This window comes from Danio rerio, chromosome 23 (assembly GCF_052040795.2).
Source record: "Danio rerio strain M-AB ecotype USA chromosome 23, GRCz13ab, whole genome shotgun sequence".
NCBI lineage: Eukaryota > Metazoa > Chordata > Actinopteri > Cypriniformes > Danionidae > Danio > Danio rerio.
The window spans coordinates 34,474,662-34,494,796 of record NC_141043.1 but is presented as its reverse complement, the minus strand read 5'-3'; the positions used below and the strand labels follow the sequence as shown (position 1 = coordinate 34,494,796).

At 36.1% G+C, this 20,135-nt stretch overlaps 1 protein-coding gene across 53 annotated transcripts in view; it reads left to right on the top strand.

The window, feature by feature from the left end:
• eya4 (EYA transcriptional coactivator and phosphatase 4) overlaps positions 1-20,135 on the top strand; it is a 178,925-nt gene that overhangs the window by 141,513 nt on the left and 17,277 nt on the right. For 6 of the 53 annotated variants that reach the window (NM_001442792.1, NM_001442793.1, NM_001442794.1 and 3 more), the window contains 8 exon segments: positions 2,075-2,152; positions 4,610-4,676; positions 4,838-4,980; positions 5,594-5,737; positions 8,775-8,851; positions 12,236-12,410; positions 13,742-13,878; positions 14,158-14,241. In NM_001442792.1, coding sequence (NP_001429721.1) covers positions 2,075-2,152; positions 4,610-4,676; positions 4,838-4,980; positions 5,594-5,737; positions 8,775-8,851; positions 12,236-12,410; positions 13,742-13,878; positions 14,158-14,241 — 905 coding nt within the window. 53 annotated transcript variants of the gene reach the window in all.

Below are 20,135 nucleotides of genomic sequence, written 5' to 3'. Positions count from 1 at the left end.
ATGACTCCCAAGCTTGGACGACTCCATCAGTACATCTCTGCAATGACTCAAATAACTCATTAATAAAGTCATCTGGAATGGCAAAGAAAGTGTAAGGACTCCCAGAGTTCATCAAAATTCTTTGGATTCATCTTCAAGGCCTCCTCCTTCATCTTACCCCAGACATGCTCAACAATGTTTTTGTCTGGAGACTGGGCTGGCCACTTCTGGAGCACCTTGACCTTCTTTGCTTTCAGGAACTTTGATGTGGAGCGCTATCCTGCTAAAGAATTTGCCCTCTCCTGTGGATTGTAATGTAATGGCACCTCAGGCTGTTGATGTTGTCATCCTCTCTGCAGATCTCTTGCACGCCCACATACTGAATGTAACCCCAAACCATGATTTTTCCTTCACCAAGCTTGACTGATTTCTGTGAGAATCTTGGGTCCATGCGGGATACAATAGGTCTTCTGCTGTATTTGTGGTGATTGGGACGCAGTTCAATTGATATTTCATCAGAAAAATCGACCTTCAACTTTTCCAAATGATCAACTAGAAGTCAAGTTATTATTTGTTGCTCTTACAACTAAGATCGACAGCAAGAATTTTGTCAGGTAGTGTAATGAAGAAATTCTGTGTTTTGATTGTTCAATCGTTCAGATTCAACCTTTCACTCTTAAATTATGATTGTAATCTCTTTGTAATAAATATTAATCATACTTATTATTAATATGTTTCGACTCTTCATAAAAAAACTATAACTTTCTGACAATTGTTCTTAAACAAATTAGCCAGTAATTTTTTTTCAGAATTCAGTTCCTATGGAAGTTAAGAAAGGATTAAGCAGGTGTGGTTTCATCACAGTAACTATCGATTAACTATTGATAATATTTATGCACTAATACATTACAACCAAAAATACAAACTGTTTGTCTTCATTTTTGACACTATTGCTTTATCATTTGAAATATAGAAATGTTTTATGGCTATGCTTGAAAAGTGTGTTTTAAATTAAAATTACTATATTAAAATAAAACAATAGGGTAACACTTTAGTTCGGGTCACAATTCACGGTATCAACAAATCATTAACCAAATGCTACTAGCTTTTTTAGCTATCTAGGCAGATAATAAACCAGAAGTTAATAGCAGGAATTGGGACCTAAACTAAATTGTTACCAGTTATAGATATAAAAATAAAGGACTGTATTATTTATATTAATGATTTATAAATTTCATTAATGTGATTTAATAATGGGCGACACGGTGGCTCAGTGGTCAGCCTCACAGCAAGAAGGTCACTGATTGGGTCAGTTGGCATTTCTGTGCGGAGTTTGCATGTTCTCCTCATGTTTGCATTGGTTTCCTCAGGATGCTCTGGTTTCCCCCACAGTCCAAAGACATGCAGGATAGGTGAATTAAATAAACTAAATTTGCTGTAATGTATATGTGCGTGTGAATGTGTGTATGGGTGTTTCTCAGTACTGAATTGTAGCTGGAAAGGCATCCGCTATGTAAAACATATGCTGGATGAGTTGTCTGTTCATTCCACTGTGGCGACCGCTGATGAACAAAGGGACCAAACTTAAAGAAAATGAATGAATGGATGAATGAATGAATAATTTATTAATATGAATGCTAACTTATTGCAACATATTTTGTGTATTGTGTTGTATATATTTTTTCTGTTTAATATTTCAGATAATTGCAATCTAATTACATGTCTAAATAGTTTAAAGGTAACTGTAAGTGCTAAATTCCTAATATTTACAACTAACTGGATAATACAGTCCACTATACATTTGACTCCGCCCCCCAGGAGAGAACATGACAATTCTAAACACGGCTGATTGGCTGCTGGGCTGCAGTTCCCCGCCCACTGCCCCAAGTATGAAGAATGATGGTATACTGCATGTGTTTGTGGAGTGTCTTATATGACAGCACGTGTGTGAGAGTTTGGGTGCAGTGCTTTTATTCTTCTTTCATTTTTTCACACTACTTTCAAAGTTTTTATTTTTATTTTTCATTCAGTTTAGAGAGGTTTGAGAGCAGCTGACAGGATGCCTTATATGTTTTTTTGGTCTCTCTTTTTAAAGTTAAGTCTGAGCCTCTGAACAGCAGTGAAGCCGTGAGTTCAGCAGGAGACTCTGGGCTGGACACTTACACTGGGTCAGGTAAGACACACAAACACACACACACACGCATGCTGAATTCAGAATGCCTCCTATAATCCCGCTTGGGAACTTGCTGAAAGCTCTGAGCCCTCAATCTTTGTATTGCCCTTGAGCTAACGTCATCAGAGCCACAAACTCTTTATTTAGATCAATGTGCTCACACACTCACACATACACACGCACACACACTCAAAGACTGAGAAAGCCTCTGTACATGCGCACCCCTGCAGAGAAGGCTGAGGCTGACAGGGGATTTTGATGTCTCTATAGAGAAGACGATATTCGGTTATATGCTGTGTGGAAAATGTGTGTGTTTGTCTTATTTTCGGTAAAAATATCTTATCTTAAGAAAACATCAACTTTATAAGATAGGTACTCTGAGAATATAATGAATATATCTATTTTTTAGAGATGCACGATAAATCGGTGGCTATATGGTTATCGGCCGGTAAATGCTATTTTTAATGTTATCATTGTCTGTCCGATGTCAAAACTACGCTGATATTTTTAAGCACAATAAATGATGTCATTGTACAGAATTGCCTGCCTCACGTTTTGTTTTTTAACCTATTATTTTTATGCAACAGTCAATCACCTTGCAATTTTGAAGATTATTGCTTTTTTTGCTTTGAGTATGCTATTTTTAAGATCTGTTCAAACTTTTATGAAGCTTTTAAAATAAAATCAGTTGTTCACTGTACAAACATTTTGAAATATTTATATTTATCGGCTAATATATCGGTTATTTGCAATACAATGCAAATACACATTTTGAACACATTCAAAACAAACTGAACATTCAAAACACATTGAACACAAACTCCTGGCTGCAGAGGAAGAGGAAGCAAGTACTTGACTGGCCTGCCTGCAGTCCCGACTTGTTTCCAATAGAGAATGTGTGGCACCTTTTAAACTGCAAAATGCGAAAACAGAGATCCTGTACTGTTTCTCACCTTAAGGCTTGTTTGCAGGAAGAATGGAACAAAATTACACCTGAAACACTTCATCACTTGGTGTCTTCAGTCTCTAAATGTCTTTTAAGTGTTGTGAAAAGGAATGGGAACATTACAAAGTGGTAAATGTTTTACTGAAATGTGTTGCACGAACCAAAATTAGAATGTGTTAATTTAGTAAAAATATATATATATAAAAATCATGAGAACAGTTATTTCTGAAGCAGGATTCCTCGTGACCATGCCTCAAGCAGTAAATGTTAAGATGCAGCAATGTTAATTCAGATGCTGTGCTCAAAAAATACTTTAGTAATTTATAGTAAGTACTATAATGTTTTTGAACTAGACAATAGTGAAGTACAATAAGTAGTAAAGGCTAAAGTATTCTATGGTAATTACTATTAGTTCATGATAGTTACTAATGACAGTATATTATGTAACGTTAGTGTTATTCATTAATGTAGAGTTGTAAATATATATACAATATAGTGCTTGTTCCTAAATATTTCCCTTTACTACAAATTACTATAGTGTTTTAAATGTGTAACACCTGGTTTTGTTGGATTTGTTTTTTATTTTTTATTTTTTGCTGTTATATACTATGATTTGTTTCTGTTTAGTACAGCATATTATTTGCCATAGGTAATTGAACTAAATAATTATGCCTCATATGTTTCATTAACAGTTTTATTGATCACTTATGGAAAAAAAAGCATAGATGTAGCTATAAGTTACTTTTGCCAAGTAACTTTTTGCTTAGCTTGCTACATTTCCCAGAGGGTAGCTTAGTGTAGTTAAGCTACATTTTAAATAGACTAGCTAATAGCTTAGCTCACTACATTTTTCAAGTACTGTAACTTTCCCAGAACTGGTGATATGTGATGTGAATGTTGATGTAATTATGTGGTGAAGCCAAAGATAAGTTGATAAATTGAGGCCAAAGATAAACAATAAAGAAAGTCATAGTCATAAAAAGTCATATTTTTTAATTTAGAAAAAAAAACATTCAGCCATTTTATTGAAAAATAAGAAGCAGCATTGATTAAAATAGATGGAATAGTGGAATTGGGGAACGTTTTATCGAAGGAGGGGCTCAAGGAGAGAGAAGAGGAAAAGAAGGTAGCAAGAGGAACCAGGATACTCTTTGATGTAGTAGAAGGTTTTCGAGAGAATAGTTCCTGTTATTTTTTTCTGCTGTTTGTTAAATTAAATCCAGCTGCTGAAAAAGGCTGTGAACTGTCAATCAAAACAGTGTGTATGTGTGTGTGTTTGAATTTGAACTGAAGACTCTTGGCAAATTCCCTTCAATTGGAAGAAGTCCAGCACACATTTTATTTTATGGTTGTGATGTGCAATAAATTACACATTCAGTTCAACGACAACTGACGTACAGTCCTGACTGCGGATACATCCCATTGTTTAAGTGTGTGTTTGCCATTGTGCATGTAAAAATGATTTAGTCTCTCCAGCTAATTTTTTTTAAATTTTCTTTACGTTTGTATAGTCATAAGCAGCAGTGGATTCAGTCCCCGGCCGGCACACCAGTATTCACCTCCTCTCTACCCTTCAAAGTGAGACATGTTTATGAATAATTTAGATTGATAACACTAAAACCATTTTCTCTATGGCTCATCAGAGTTATGAACCAGGCAAATTAATAATGGCACTTTGTCAACATGGTTGCAATCCTTGATCTAATGAAATAAATGTTGGGATTGTGTTTGATTGGCAGGCCTTACCCTCACATCCTCACTACCCCTGTGGCTCCGCCCATGTCAGCCTACACAGGCCAATCACAGTTCAGCAGCATGCAGCAGTCAACAGTTTACACGCCCTATTCGCAAACGACTCCACCCTACGGCCTCTCCACCTATGGTAGGTTTTTAACATTGTTTTTATACTGTATAAAAAATTTAGAGACCACTTCACTGTTTATCCGGATTCACTACAGTAGATACTGATGAGTTTGAGTAAAATGTTAATATTTGTTTAATCTTTAAAAAAGGTGTGATTAATTTTTTTATAATTTTCTTTATTTATTTAGTTATACGATTGATCTTTTTATGTAAAAAGTTACATTTCTATTTTACATTTGGAAGAAATGTCATCAGAAGTTTACAGAATGACCAAAAATATATATATATTGCTCAAAGGCTTATCTATTCATACATCTCTAGAGAAACTCTGAATAAACCAATAATAATATTTAATTTTAAAATTAAAATTCTCTATTGAGAGCTGAAGTGGCAGTGTGCCGATTTTTTATTTTTATTTTTTACTTCAATAAACCAATCAAATTTTAAGAGATATATTTTTAAATTGTTCATGTTTGTACATGCATTTTTTGTACATATTTTTGACTCTGCAATTGCGATAATAAGGCTTAGAATTTATTGTACTTCATGTAAATGTTGATGTAGAATCATGCAAAAGGACTTTTAGTGTGCAGTTTGATTGACAGGTCCACTCTCTTGATCTTGAGCTACAGATTTGGGGGTGATGTTGCCAGGGATAAAGACAGAAGGAGGGCTTACACAGACCCAATCAACCCTGCAGTCAGGGCTCAGCTACAGTCCTGGATTTACCACCCCTCAGCCCGGACAGACAGCCTACTCACCCTATCAGATGCCAGGTATACATATTATATGGCTATGCTACAAAAATGGCCATTAAGAACACAATATTCCTTTTTAAGGAGAATTATTGTCAAAATAAGCCTATTCCTTGTGCTAATAAGAAGACAATAATAATCAAAAATGTGTGTGTTGTGCATTTTTGACATGAATTTGATGTTTTTAATGGTGTAGCTCACCTAAAAAAGGCCATTGTTATCATTATTTGCATTTATACATGTAATATTTTGTCAGGCACACTATAGTAGACATTGCTAAACAATCATTATGCATTATACAATAAAAGGAACTATTTTTTGTAAAATCTGAGAAATAAATAAAACATCAGATTGGGTAATGTACAATGCTAAAGTTAATTTTAAACCATTTTAAACCATTTGATCTATTTAAGATTTTATGCAATTTGCTCTTTCTTCTGGTTGTGCTTATCTGGGATATTATCATAAACTAAACTAATAAAAATGTGTTAATTATAATGAATGTAAAATAAATATATTAGTTGGATATTGTAAAAAAGAAAATAGAAATGTTGCCTTGGGAAAAAATGAAGCAAAAAATGATAGCAATAATCAATGTAATTATTTGAAAGATAGCTAATAACAAATGACAAAAGCACATAACTAAAACTGCTAAAGAGAAAAACTGGAATGAAAACTGAACATAAAAAATGGTAATAGAAACTAAAAGTATATTAAAAGAATTAAAACAAAACTGGTAATTATCAATGAAAAATCTGTTTTACACAAACCATTACATCTTCAGAACAACATAATGACCATGCATTATATTATAACTATTATTGTATTTAGTTGCATTATTTGATGCTAGAATGTTTTGAGACTTGGCTGTGGGTCAATTAATCAAGAAACCAATCAACAAATTTTGCGTTGAAGAAACAAATTGGGGACTTCGACAACAACACAAACACTTAATACACAAATGCACTTTATTAAACATGTACTCATAGACATCACCTAAAATAACCAGGCAGTCACTTTATTAAGTTAACCTTACTAGTACCGAGTTGGACCCCTTTTTGGTCCATATTGACATGATGGCATCATGCAGTTGCTGCAGATTTGTTGGCTGCACATCCATGATGTGATTCTACCGTTCTATCACATCTCTTAGGCGCTCTATTGAATTAAACTCTGGTGACTATGGAGGCCATTTGAGTACGGTGAACTCATTGTCATGTTCAAGAAATCAGACTGAGATGATTCACGCTTTATAACATTGTGCGTTATCCTGCTGGAAGTTACCTTCAGAAGATGGGCACACGGTGGTCATAAAAGGATGGACATGGTCACACAGCCTATTTGAATTGTAGCCTCAGTTTCTTGTTCTTAACTGACAAGAGTGCCACATGGTGTGGTCTTCTGCTGCTGTAGCCCATCTGCCTCAAGGTTGGGCCTGTTGTGCATTCAGAGATGCTTTTCTGCATACTTCGGTTGTAACGAGTAGCTATTTGATTTAGTGTTGCCTTTCTATCAGCTCGAATCAGTCTGGCCATTCTCTTATGACCTCTTGCATCAACAAGGCATTTGCCCCCACAAAATTGCTGCTCACTGGATGTTTTCTCTTTTTTGTTCCATTCTCTGTAAACATTGGAGATGGTTGTGCGTAAAAATTCCAGTAGATCAGCAGTTTCTGAAATACTTAAACCAGCCTGTCTGGCACCAACAACCATGCCATGTTCAAGGCCACTTAAATCACTTTTCTTCCTCATTCTGATGGTCGGTTTGAACTGCAGCAGATCATCTTGACCATGTCTACATGGCTAAATGCATTGAGTTGCTGCCATGTGATTGGCTGATTAGAAATTTGCGTTAATGCAGTTGGACAGGTGTACCTAATAAAGTGGTCGGTGAGTGTACAGTTGAAGTCAGAATTATTAGCCCCCCTGTTGATTTTTTTCTCTAATTTCTGTTTAACCGAGAGAAGATTTTCTCAACACATTTCTAAACATAATAGTTTTATTAACTCGTTTCTAATAACTGATTTATTTTATCTTTGCCATGATGACAGTAAATAATATTTGACTAGATATTTTTCAAGACACTTCTATACAGCTTAAAATGACATAAAAGCTTAATTAGGCATGTTATTGTATAACGATGGTTCGTTCTGTAGACTGGGCGACGCAGTGGCGCAGTAGGTAGTGCTGTCACTCACAGCAAGAAGGTCGCTGGTTCGAGCCTTGGCTGGGTCAGTTGCCGTTTCTGTGTGGAGTTTGCATGTTCTCCCTGCGTTTGTGTGGGTTTCCTCCGGGTGCTCCTGTTTCCCCTATGCACAGTCCAAAGACATGCGGTACAGGTGAATTGGGTAGGCTAAATTGTCCATAGTGTATGAGTGTGAGTGTGTGTGAATGTTTCCCAGGGATGGGTTGCAGCTGAAAGGGTATCCGCTGCGTAAAAACAAGCTGGATAAGTTGGTGGTTTATTCCGCTGTGGCGACCCCAATGAAGAAAGGGACTAAGCCGAAAAGAAAATGAATGAATGAATGTTCTGTAGACTATCAAAAAATATATAGCTTAAAGGGGCATATATTGTAGACCTTAAAATGTTTAAAAAAATTAAAAACTGCTTTTATTCCAGCCAAAATAAATCAAATAAAACTTTCTCCAGAAGAAAAAATATTTTCGGACATACTGTGAAAGTTTCCTTGCTCTGTTAAACATCATTTGGGAAACATTTAAAAACAAACAAAAAAAATTTAAAGGAGGGCTAATAATTCTGACTTCAACTGTGTAGGCTACAAAATTACAGGTTAACTTTGCCTGTATATAATAACTTATTTTTGATTGTATCTTTAACTTAATTTGATTGTAATGCAGTATTTTGCACCTTTTGCAAAGCTGCTTTGAAACTACAGTTATTGTTAAAAATCGCTGTACAAAGAAACTTGTAAGTTGTAATAAAAGATCTATAATTTATCTATTTTGATGTTTCGCTTTTGGTGATGCCTGCTGCAAGTCTCTTTCACAACTTGCATTCATTTAAATGCTGTCATTTGTATTTTCTATCTTTCTCTCAGCAGGTTCAGGTTTTACAACCTCTCCTGGTCTCTACACTTCCAACAACTCCAACCCAGGAAATTTCACCACACAACAGGTACAACTGCACATGCACAGATGAACGCACACAAACACCAATAACGTCAGAGTTCAGCACCGGACCAGCCTTACAAAACAACCTAGGCCTCAGAGAACAGGTCACCATCCTTCATGCAAGAGAATTGATGCTTTTAGGACTTAATGTTTCCCTAAACTTTTATGATTAAAAGTGCTGCCAAAGAAAAGGACCCAGCTACACTCTGACTCCCACTGATGAATTTAGCTGTGTAAACAAAGCAAGGCTCTGGCGATGGTTGAAATGAAGGAGTAAGCGGAATTAGGATGAAATGAGAGTGAACGCAGTAGTGGAGTTTCTCGGAGAGCATTTTATTGCGCCGTTCGTGTTCTTGAGCGAGTGAGTCAGTGACAGCTTTAGAGTTGCCTCCCGTTAGAGATCCACATGTAAAACTCTCTTTCTCAAAGATACAAGAGGAGTCAGGGAGTGATAAAAAGCTCTGTGTGGAGGAGCCAGAAATCTGTATGTTCCAGTCCTGTTGCCTTGTCTCCTCTCCCTTTATCGTTCCCCCGATTATCAACTCCCTCTCTTTCTTTTTTATTCAAGATAAAGAGAAAACCTATATACATTTCGTGTTATGCTAAATTATAAAGCTAGATGTCAAACTGTGGTGTTTATTTCATTCACAGTAAATTGGCTACAAAAACTTATGAATGATTGCTTTAGTCCACTGGGCGTACATTGACCTTTTCAAGAGTTTACACTTAGATATTGCTTGATACTAATAGCAGGTTTAGCATGCTGTCCCAGGAGAGAACCCTGAGCTCGGTAGTTCTCGAGAGCTCCCCCTGGGAAAGGAGGAAAGGGGGAAATGGGGTGGATGATAAAGGAAGTGACGTGAAATGGGTTATTTATTGTAGGTTTGGATTAATCTGTTTGTTTATTAATGATTGCAGATGAGAGACCAGCCGTGATCAATCATATCACATGCTCCTCTCGAAATTAGTATATCAAACTTCACTTATGGCAATGTTCCTATCATACTATATCACTAATTTGACATTAAAAGCCTATTGAAGGCCTTTGAGTATCATTTAAACAATTAAATAATTATGAGCAACTTATGAACATCCAAATATGTAAAAGGTTACAACGAATCAGTTTATGTATATTAAATATCCATTTTAAGCATTTTTCATTCATTTTTCCTAAACTGAAATGACAATACAACAAATGTGAAATGTATACTAAACTAAATATATTTCATGCAAAATGGCAAAATGATTAAACGTTTTGATTCTGATTTGATTCTGTCAATAATTGTTCTTTAATTTACTGTAAAATTGTTTAAACCACCAAGTGAGTTGACAGTAGGCGTGTTGAGATTTTCCAACATTTTGTGCTTTAACTCAAGATCCTAACCTCAAACCAGATACCACATATCTAAAACAGAATTTTTTGCTTGTTAATGAAATTCACTAAAATATCACAGCGACAGCGTTGACAAATAATTGATCTACTCTCTGTGTAACTGAAACTTTTTGTACAAATTAATGAGAGAATAATAAATAACATCCTTCAATGCCTTCTTTCCAGAGTTTTTCAATCCGTGCTTTATGCGTTCAGCTTAACTTTTTTTATATGCTAACTTAGTAGATAAACACAAGAATAAGGTGAAAATTTGACTTATTGTTGAATTATTTGATGATAATTGAAACCCTAAAATGTATACAGTGCATCCTGAAAGTAGTCATAGCGCTTTACATTTTCTACATTGTTTTATGTTACAGCCTTATTCCAAAATGAACTAAATTAATTTATTTCCTCAAAATTCTACACACAACACCCCACAATGACAATGTGAATAAAGATTTATTTTAATCGTTGCAAATTTATTAAAAATAAAAAACCTAAAAAATCACATTACATTACATTTAATGTAGGTAATCACATAAGTTATCACAGCCTTGGCTAAATACTTTGTTGACCCACCTTTGGCAGCAATTGTGGCCACAAGTCTTTTTGAATATGATGCTACAAGCTTGGCACACCTGTCTTCGAGAACTTTTGCCCATTCCTCTTTGCAGCACCACTCAAGCTCTATTAGGTTGAATGGACAAGGACGGTGTACAGCCATTTACAGATCTCTTTAGAGCTATTCAATAGGATTTAGGTCTGGGCTCTGGCTGGGCCACACAAGGACATTCATCGAGTTGTTGTGAAGCCACTCCATTGATATTTTGGTGGTGTGCTTTGGGTCATTGTTCTGCAGAAAGATAACCGTCGCCCCAGTCTGAAGTCAAGAGCAGTCTGAAGCAGGTTTTTATTGAGGATGTCTCTGTACATTGCTGCATTCATCTTTCCCTCTATCCTGACTAGTCTTCCAGTTCCTGCTGCTGAAAAACATCCCCACAGCATGATGCTGACACCACCATGCTTCACTGTAGGGATAGCATTAGCCTGGTGATGAGCGCTGCTTGGTTTTTTCCAAATGTAATGCTTGGCATTTACTCCAAGGAGTTCAATTTTAGTCTCATCAGACCAGAGAATTTAGTTTCTTATGGTCTGAGAGTCATTTTGATGCCTTTTGGCAAATTCCAGGCAGGTAGTGGCTTTCTTCTCTACCATACTACCATATCTACCATACAGGCCTGATTGGTGGATACCTGCACAGATGGTTGTGCTTCTGTAAGGTTCTCCTCTCTCCACTCTCCACTCTCCACAGAAGACAGAAGAACGCTGGAGCTCTGTCGGAGTGATCATCGGGTTATTCCTCACCTCCCTGACTAAGGCCCTTCTCCCCCGATCACTTAGCTTAGATGTCCGGCCAGCTCTGGGAAGAATCTTGGTGGTTCCAAACATCTTCCACTTACGAATGATGGAGGCCACTGTGCTCATTGGAACTTTCAGAGCAGCAATGTTTCTGTAACCTTCCCCAGCTTCACGGCAAAGGCAGTGAATACTTATGTACATGTTATTTTTCATCTAAAAACATTCAAAAAAATTTCATTATGGGGTATTGTATGTAGAATTTGAGGAAATCAATTAATTAAATCCATTTTAGAAAAGGCTTTAACACTAAAAATATGTGGAATAAGTGAAGCCCTATGAATATTCTCAGGATGCACTGTAGGTAAAGTACAAGTCTTTTTAAGTTGTTATTTTCAAGACAAAATGTCCCTACATTATTAAGTTAAGTGATAATTAACAAAATGCATTCATGGTATCAGTTTTGTATGAATAGCCATTGAACCTAAATATTGCTGTATATTCAAAATTTTGAACAAAAGTGAATGGAATAAATTACCAAATCCCCAGTGATGATAATAAATGAACAATATTTCTATGCATTTAAATGATTGTTATTGTTCTAATCAACTTTTTTTTCTTTTCTTTTTTTTTTTTTTTTTTTTTGCTTGTCTGTAGCAGGAATATCCCTCTTACACAACTTTTGGGCAGAATCAGTATGCTCAGTATTACTCCACCTCCTCCTACGGCTCCTATATGACATCTAACAGCTCATTGGATGGCACAGGTTCAGTCTCCACCTATCAGCTGCAGGACCCCATCATGACAGGGCAAGCAGCTGACCTGAATCCAGGTAAACGGCGAACAGTTTCAGTGTTTCTCTTTACAATTAAACTTAAAAACTCAATTAAAAAGCGAAGCAACACACTTAGCAAAAAGCTAAAACTGACCTGAACACTAACGGCAATATCATGACATATGTAGTTTTTGTTACAAAATGCAAAAAACAAATTTAAAATCTCTGCTTGTGTCTGTTATGTGTCAAAAATGGGAACACTGCCATTGTAGTTTAAAGTCAATCATTCAAGCGGAGAAGCAAACGGCGCAGCTGAAATTCAGAATGGATGTTTGAATGTTCTGTTGCAGGACTTTTGGCACGAAGGTTTCGTGTCCTGTAGTTGTTGATTATGTTAGATAGAGCGATGGTGATTGGGGGTTTTGTCCAGCAGGCCCAAAATTCAGTGGGGTCCTAAAGCTGCATTTCTCAGAGATTTGGATTGGCTGCAGTTCAGCAAAGTTCATTACAGTGCATTTGCTCACACACAAAGTTATACGAGACGTGCCAATTTCCCACTTTCATGACTTATATAAAATGTGTTTTCTTTTTTTTAAATAAAAAAACCACATGAGACTGTACATGCTTTTATTTAAGATCCACTGATTAAATTAGGCAACAGCCTTGCATTATCGTTATTTTTGTATTTTACAAGACTTTTTTTGTATTTTTCTGAATCCTCCAGTTTGGGCAAGCATGTAAAGGAAGGAGCTTTTAAAAGCTTTTGATTGTCTCATAATCGCCGGCAGCTAGCTCTCTGCAACTCTCACATGGTCGCCCACTGAAGCTAAGCAGGGCTGCGCCCGGTCAGTACCTGGATGGGAGACCACATGGGAAAGCTAGGTTGCTGCTGGAAGTGGTGTTAGTGAGGCCAACAGGGGGCGCCCAACCTGCGGTCTGTGTAGGTCTTAATACCCCAGTATAGTGACGGGGACGCTTTACTGCTTAGTGAGCGCCGTCTTTCGGATGAGACGTTAAACCGAGGTCCTGACTCTCTGTGGTTGGTAAAAATCCCAGGAAAATCCTTCGAAAAGAGTAGGGGTTTAACCCCGGCATCCTGGCCAAATCTGCCCACTGGCCTCTGTCCATCATGGCCTCCTAACCATCCTCATATTCCAATTGGCTTCATCACTGTCTCCTCTCCACCAATCAGCTGGTGTGTGGTGTGCGGTCTGGTGCAAAATGGCTGCCGTCGCATCATCCAGGTGGATGCTGCACACTGGTGGTAGATGGGGAGATCCCCCCCATTGTGTGTAAAGCGCTTTGAGTGCCCAGAAAAGCGCTATATAAATGTAAGGAATAATTATTATTATTATTATCATAAATGTTTCTTGATTCCCCATTTGTAGGTGAGTTTGAGGCGGGGCAGAGTCCATCTACACCCATCAAGGAGATGGAGGACCGGGCCTGCAGAGGGGGTGGGGCTAAAGCAAGAGGGCGGGGCAGAAAGAACAACCCCTCCCCACCACCTGACAGTGACCTTGAGGTATGTTCGGATGGATGGATGGATGGATGGATGGATGGATGGATGGATGGATGGATGGATGGATGGAAAGATAGATGGATAGATAGATAGATAGATAGATAGATAGATAGATAGATAGATAGATAGATAGATAGATAGATAGATAGATAGATAGATAGATAGATAGATAGATAGATAGATAGATAGATAGATAGATAGATAGATAGATAGATAGATAGATAGAGTGTTATAATAGCTGTTTGTTTACTGAGATCAAACATGTTTGTGTTGTTTCTACAGAGGGTGTTTGTTTGGGATCTGGATGAGACGATCATTGTGTTTCACTCACTCCTCACTGGCTCCTATGCACAAAAGTATGGCAAGGTGAGAGCAAACACACATACTGTGCACGTGAACCATTTTAGTTACAATACGGACTCTCTCATTCTTAGCTGACAACATGTAAGGTTTTGTTAATACTTTAAACAGTTCTCATGTGTCTGAGAAAAGACTTAAAAGGTTTACACAAGCTGATCCACTCAGAAATTTGCCTTCCTGATGACATTATGGAGGCTTCCTTACTTTCCTTTAAACAGCATTGGGTTGTACACTCAGTTGATTGTTGGTTCACAAACAAATATTTTTTTAAAAACATATTTTAAAATCAATGCCAGCTTGTGTAATGAAGTGTAATATCTGCTGTTATTGGGTTTTTAGAACAGTGTTTTGGGGTCTGAAAACATGTTTCAGAATGCTAGTTTATCAAAAACAAAAATGATTTTGTCTTGGTGTTAATAGGCAAGGCATGGCAAATTTATTTATATAGCACATTTCACACACAGTGGCAAATCAAAGTGCTTTACATAAGCATGAATAAAGAGACAAGTATTAGAAAATAAAAACAAATAACAATAATGGTTAACAGATAAAAATGTGTTTAAACACGTTTTAAAAGACTGGAAAAGAAGAGAAAAAACATAATAGTGCAATCTGTTGGACGTAGCACAGTGCTCATTCAGTAAAGGCACAGCTAAACAGATGTATTTTAGGTCTTGATTTGAATATGCTTAATGTTGGAGCACATCTGATCATTTCTGGAAGCTGATTCCAGCAGCGGGGGGTGCAGTAGCTGAAGGCGGATTCACCCTGCTTTGAATAAACCCTTGGAATTTTTCAATTTATATGATCCTAAGGATCTGAGTGATCTGTTTGTATTCAGTGAGCATATCTGTAATGTATTGAGGTCTTAGGCCATTTAGTAATTTATAGACAAGTAATAATACTTTATAATCTATTCTGAATGTAACTGGGAGCCAGTGTAAAGACCTGAGGACAGGTGTGATGTGCTCTGATTTCCTGGTTCTGGTCAGAATCCTGGCCGCAGTGTTCTGGATAAGCTGCAACTGTCTGACTGTCTTTTTTGAAGGCCAGTGAGGAGGCTGTTACAGTAATCCACCCTGCTGCTGATAAAAGCATAAACAAGTTTCTCTAAGTCTTCACTGGAAACAAAGCATCTAATTCTTGCAATATTTTTGAGATGATAGTATGCTCATATCTCATAAACTCATATCTGACTCCAAAATAACACCAAGATTCTGTAATATATTTTTAATAAGTAATAATACTATCACTGTATATGTATTTACTTCTTTAAATGTAAGTGCAATAACACCAAAACTAAATAAAAAATATTTTTTTTATATCACTGTTAAAGCAAAATCATGCTAACATTTACATTAAATTTTATTTAATTCAATTTTTTATGTAAATTTTCTTTTTCAAGCCTACTGTTTAAGTTGCAACAATATTAATAGTTTTTTAAGTAATTTTAAAATTTAAAAATTAAAGTTTTTGGGGTAAAAATTTCACTAAAAAATATTTTAATAATAATAATTTAATAGGAAATGCGCTGACATGTAAACTACATCAGTGAATTGAATCAAAGTTTTGAATTTTGTTGAGACTTAGAATCATAGCCTGGATTTATGCTTTCAGTTCAGATAATTTTGTCTTATCTACTATTATTGTTAGTCATTCTAAAATGGTGATTGTACATTTTAGGGCTGTGCAATTAATCGAAATTGAATCGCAATTTGAAACAATGCAATTAGCTTATTACAAGAGGCTGTGATATGGAGTATATATGTATCATTTCCCCAACCCAGAGCAAATGTGTGACTGCTGTCTGTGTGCAATAGTCTTACTAGAGTCCATTGAGTGACCACACTTTTATTCTGTCCAATCAGAACTTTTCGATCTGCCTCTTATCAGTCATTTTAGTTTGCTGAGTGTTCTGTATTTTTATCATTTTTATTTTTTGTTTTTATCATAAGCTACATCATCTCCCTGATTTAATTTGAACTTGTTTACAGAAAGGTAAGGTAGTTTTATTTGAGCTAACTGTTTGCTCTAGAGAAAAAATTGTAAATATTTTAAAGCAAACTTGAATAAATGTTGAATTTAATATACTGTATTTTCAGTTCCTTTTTTTTAAAGTAATTTATTAGAATGATATATTTTCCCCAAATTTCACAGCCCTAGTACATTTGGTGCACAAATCTAAAATAATCTCACTGGGGCATTTGTTATTTTGTTTGAGCATGTGCACCTGCCGCACCACTTATTTGCATATTGAGATAATTAATTTGCATATTGAGACAAATAATGGCTAGAAATGCACTGAATAAAAAAAAAATTAAGGCAAAAAAACAAACAGAATTTTCTTCTGAAATGCTGTCCAATAATCTTAAAAGCAAAACAGAAATCATTTCTCTAGAACGCATATAGTTGAAGAACAGAGTGATTGAATTCAGCAGAGAGTGATGGCCGGGCTTGAGGAGTGTGGAGCGTCAGACTTCTTCTGACACCTTCCCTCATTTCTTGTCGTTCAGTTGGTGAGAGACGCAGAGACAGCTGCAGCTATTCGCGGCTCTGCATCTATTTCTGCAGACTCTGTGACGATGAAAAGCCTCCGTTCTTAGGCACTCCTGTCACACACACACTGCACATGCTGTCATGCTGAAGCACCAGCACACACTGATCTACAGATTTATCACCGGCATGATTGTGAAATAAGCAGCTCACTAGTGGGAAAAGCAGTTCTGCGCCAGCATGTCTTGAATTGTTTATTTTGACAGGGGAAAAAATGGCCGCAATTATTTTTAAATGTATGCTTAGATTAAGTTGAAACATTTTCAAACAGTTGAATCATCATTTCCAATCTCTGTCAGATTCACCATTAACTGTCTGCTTGGGTGTGTGTGTGTATGGTTTTCTATTCTCGTTCACTGTCTCAGCCAATCAGCTCTGAGCCAACAAACTCCATCACATATGATGATTTTTACAGCTGGGTGCCCTTCCCGTCCTCACAGAAACAGTGTGTGTGTGTAAAGGGTGAGAATGTCTGATGGTCTGTGTCAAGTGTAGTGTCTGTAATCATTTGATGGAAGCAGGGATTAAATGTTTATTTCCATATTCTGAATACACATTTGATTCTTCATCAAAGTATTAAGATATTTTATGAATTCAAAGAAAATATACTGTTGAAATAAAAGGTGCTGAATGTAAGTTTTTGACTCTTCTAAAGGATAAAAATACCATAATATGTTTGCAGATATTTCAGAAACATGCCAAGTGATCATTCTTATTTATCTGAAAAACAATGGTGAAGTCAGATATTCTGCTTTGAAAATGTCTGTTACCTGGCAAAACATTTGGTTTTGGTCTCTTTAACCTGCCCAATGCCAGTTTGGTCCATTATATTTCAGCACTCCGGGTTCCCTTAGTGGAAAACTGCATATATCATTCATTCAGAAAGGCTCTCAAAGCATGCGCCCGTGACTGAAATGGGACCTCTGTTGGACAGTGGAAATAAGACGCAGATTTAGAGTTCCACATGAGGTTATAAATTAGCAAATAATATAAATATTACAAATGTAAACATTAGGTGAGCAAGTTACATTGTAACCCGTGTCCTAACAACATGCTACTTGAGGAGATTTGCAGTGATAAACAATTTGGCTGTGCACTAGACGAAACACGACAGAAATTTAAGTGCAGCCATTCAGAAGCACAGAATATGCACTCACTCGTGAAATAGTAAGGTTTATAATATTTTAATACTTTAATATTATTTTATGTACATGCTGAATCCCTGATATGAGTCAGTTCTAAAGTTCAATGTCAAACGGTTTATTTTATTTTGAAGATCTAAGGTGAACTATCTGCTGCTGCTTTCAGTAGTACGGCAATAAATGTAATGTATAATGGCATTCAAGCTCACACTGTTACCATTTAACACTGAATAAAGCACTGTAGAGCTGTACCTGAGGTGATGATTGTCAGTTTTCTGTTGTTCAGCTGCAAGCAACAGAAGCCGTTTCTAATTTATCACTTCGAGGTGTTGGTTAGGACAAAAAATATTCCTTCTGTTGCATGTTCTTGCTTTTATATAGAACACTCGCTCTTGGTCCTCAATCTGGCAACCAATACCAATAATCTGGAATACAATACCTAGTTCAACCACTGGGTGTCAAATTTACCCACTGCACATTTAAATAAAAGCTGTTTTCTTTATACTAAAACACTTATAAACTAAAAACATGTTTACACTACAGTTCAAATTACTGAATTTATATTTGTATAGAATATTCATTGTTAATCTGATAACAAATTTGAATCGACCAACTTCAGGCACCCAGAAACAGATATTTCAACCCATGTAATGAACAAATATATATATTACAAAGAAGAAATAAAGATAGAAGAAATTTTATATATATATATATATATATATATATATATATATATATATATATATATATATATATATATATATAATATATATAATATAATATATATGTGTGTGTGTGTGTGTGTGTGTGTGTGTGTGTGTGTGTGTGTGTGTGTGTGTGTGTGTGTGTGTAATTTATATATAGAATACATATACAGCAGAAAATATACAACTACAGTTAAAATGGATCAAAGAATAGTACAAATAGCAAAGATCCATCCAATCCATGTCCAGACAAATCAAAGATGATCTAAAATGATCTGTTAGTACAGTTACAGCAAGGAGATGTTTAATGGAAGCCCAGCTTTCAGAAAGAAGCCCCCATAAAACACCATTGCATATGCAGAATCGCTTTATATTTGCCAAGGAACACACTGACTCATGCAAAGAGAAATGTGGACTAATGAGAGGAAAATCTTCTTTTTGGATCTAGTGATCATTCTTTGACAGTCTGTCAGATGATGACCAGGTACTAAATTCAAGCCTCAGTTCACTGTGAAGATTGTGAAGCATGGTGGCATAAGAATCATGGTGTGAAAAAAATGGATTGAGGTAAGGAAGTGGCCAACCCAAAATTCATAGAAACTGTGGAGAAGAAGTTTGTTCATTATAGGCTGAAATTTCTGTTTCTGAGTACCTGAAGTTGGTCGATTCATTGCAACATGTGCAGCAGTTATCAAAACCAATGAATATTCTATACAAATATTAATTCAGTAATATGAACTGTAGTGTATTTTTATAAGTGTTTCAATGTAACGAGAAAAATATTTATTTATTCATTCATTTTCTTGTTGGCTTAGTTAATCCATTATTAATCCGGGGTCGCCACAGCGGAATGAACCGCCAACTTATCCAGCACATTTTTACGCAGCGGATGCCCTTCCAGCCGCAACCCATCTCTGGGACACATCCACACACACACACTATTGACAATTTTGCCTACCCAATTCTACTGTACCGCATATCTTTGGACTGTGGAGGAAACTGAGCACCCGGAGGAAACCCATGTGAATGCAGGGAGAACATGCAAACTCCTCACAGAAATGGCAACTGAGCCAAGGTTCGAACCAGCGACCTTCTTGCTGTGAGGCGACAGCACTACCTACTGCGCCACTGCATCGCTGGAAAATATGTATACTTTTTCAAATTAATTTTAACAGATTAATTAATTAATTAATTTACTTTGTATTTGCCTCCTTAAAAAAATCACGGAAAACATAAAATAGCTCAATACTTTGATGTAGAATAAACTTTGTATTCAAAATATGGAAATAAACACAATTTAAAGTATGAATTCACTGTTATTATTGAACACAACACTATACTATACACTGTAGCCAGACATTTTGCAGTTTTATTCTCATGTTAAAGCATTTTGCATAAGGAAAGGGAATTTTTTCCAGAGTAAAATCTTTTTTGAATTGAGCAAAAACTGCAGGATTGATGGCTATTTTACCATAATAACTTAACTTAATTGCTTAATTAA